We start from the raw sequence: 2,346 nt of genomic DNA on the forward strand, positions 1-2,346 counted from the left end.
CATCCTTGCTATCGCCAAGACAACATCTTATATAAAAGATGGGAATAACATTTAAGCAAGAAGGGTAATATCATGTTTGTACTGACATTTTATTGTGGAATCAGAGTAAAAGAGATGATTTAGTTCAATCTCTCAAGGAATTCAGAGATCCTTTCTTGCACCCCTCACAACGGTCATCTAAATACTGCCAAATACATGCAGAGACAGTGTCTAAAACTGGATATTTCTAGAGTTTTTATTAATGTCGAGTCAAGATTCAACAAAGTTATTGATTCTGTTTTTATGTTTAGATAAACAACACAGTACAAATCTATTCAGTCGTTCATGTAAATGTTCATCTAAATATTAGTGTTAAAAACTAAATAAGAAAAATGAGATTTAAGGCTGAAAATAAGTCTTTACACTTGAACAAGAAGAGATTTTGTGAGATATTTGTTGTGAGGTGACAACAGATGGGGGAGTGGAAAGTGCGTTTAGACAGGCAGGTGAGAGGTTAATGGCTAATGTCGTATTTGACCAATGGTATTTCTCACCTTAGTGTACCCTGTCCTTAATGAACCCTTCCAACTCGAGATTAGACTTGTAGTTTAGGACTTTGGCATGTGTATTAGTTAGAAGTCATTGTTCTTGAAAAAAACAGAATAACTCTGACTAATGTAAGCAAATAAAACCAGAATTTATTTGAAGGATATGGATTAGCTCACTGAATGAACAAAATCTGTGTATTTGATTAACATATGACAATATATTTATTTTGAAAATTTAGCCTCTGTTAAAAACATTAAAAACAACAATAAAAACATATGTATATGTGTACGTATATATATATATTTTTTTTAACTTATTTTAGGGTTACCAAATACAGTCTTTAAAAATTCATTAAAAAACAACAAAAATTCACTGAAAGCGTTTCTGAACAATTTTCTATCCAACAAAAAGGTATCAAATAGGTTAACATAAATCTATTTTTAAAGACTTTTCTTAAACCACGAACGTTAACTCAATTTCCTCTGTCTTAGGAATATGGGAGACAATATGACATCTGTCACAGAGTTCATCCTCCTGGGATTTCCCCTTGACCCAAGGATTCAGATGCTTCTCTTTGAGCTCTTCTTCTTGTTCTACATCTTAATCCTGCTGGGGAACGGGGTCATTCTGGGGCTTATTTCACTGGACTCCAGGCTGCACACCCCCATGTACTTCTTCCTCTCACACCTGGCCATGGTCAACATAGCCTATGCCTGCAACACAGTGCCCCGGATGCTGGTGAACCTCCTGAACCCAGCCAAGCCCATCTCCTTTGCTGGTTGCATGACACAGACCTTTCTTTTTTTTTGACATTTGCTGCTACCGAATGTCTTCTCTTGGTGGTGATGTCCTATGATAGGTATGTGGCCATCTGCCACCCACTGCAATATTCTGCCATCATGAGCTGGAGAGTCTGTATCAACCTGGTAGTGACTTCCTGGACCACTGGAGTTCTTCCGTCTTTGGTTCATCTAGTATTACTTCTCTCTTTACCCTTCTGTAGACCCCAGAAAATTAATCACTTTTTCTGTGAAATCACGGCTGTTCTCAAACTTGCGTGTGCGGATACCCACATCAACGAAATCGTGGTGTCGGCTGGAGCAATTTTTGTGCTAATCGGACCCTTCTCATCAATTGTCATCTCATATATGTGCATTCTTTGTGCCATCCTTAGGATCCAGTCAGGAGAAGTTCAAAGAAAAGCCTTCTCCACCTGCTCATCCCACCTCTGTGTGTTCAGACTCTTTTATAGCACAGCCATTATCATGTATGTTGGGCCCCGATATGGGAGCCCCCAAGGACAGAAGAAATATCTCCTCCTGTTTCACAGCCTTTTCAATCCCATGCTTAATCCCCTGATCTATAGTCTGAGGAACAAAGAAGTGAAGAATGCCTTGAAGAGAGTGCTGAGAATAGAAAGAGCTTTATGAAAAGATTACGGCATCAGAGTTGACAGTGACCTAGGAAGATATTATCTCAAGGGGTTCCAAACTCAACTCAGCACAGGAATTATCTGAGACACTTATTAAAAATAGAGCTATTGGGCTGGCCCCATGGCTTAGCAGTTAAGTGCGCGCACTCCGCTGCTGGCAGCCCGGGTGAGGATCCCAGCGGGCACCAAGGCACCGCTTCTCCGACCATGCTGAGACTGCGTCCCACATACAGAAACTAGAAGGATGTGCAGCTATGACATACAACTATCTACTGGGGCTCTGGGGGGAAAAATAAATTTAAAAAAATCTTTAAAAATAATAGAGCTATCTGCTGCCCCACCAGTAGATCACTGACTCAGTAGATGTGGGATGTATTCTAGAAATC

At 39.8% G+C, this 2,346-nt stretch overlaps 1 protein-coding gene across 1 annotated transcript; it reads left to right on the top strand.

The window, feature by feature from the left end:
• Nucleotides 1-1,023: 1,023 nt before the first annotated feature.
• Nucleotides 1,024-1,958, top strand: LOC131422595 (olfactory receptor 2A7). Its single transcript, XM_058569940.1, is given in 2 exon segments — nt 1,024-1,329; nt 1,332-1,958. Coding segments are annotated over 2 exon segments (933 nt in total).
• Nucleotides 1,959-2,346: the final 388 nt, after the last annotated feature.

Source organism: Diceros bicornis, chromosome 3, assembly GCF_020826845.1.
Source record: "Diceros bicornis minor isolate mBicDic1 chromosome 3, mDicBic1.mat.cur, whole genome shotgun sequence".
Taxonomy (NCBI): Eukaryota; Metazoa; Chordata; class Mammalia; order Perissodactyla; family Rhinocerotidae; genus Diceros; species Diceros bicornis.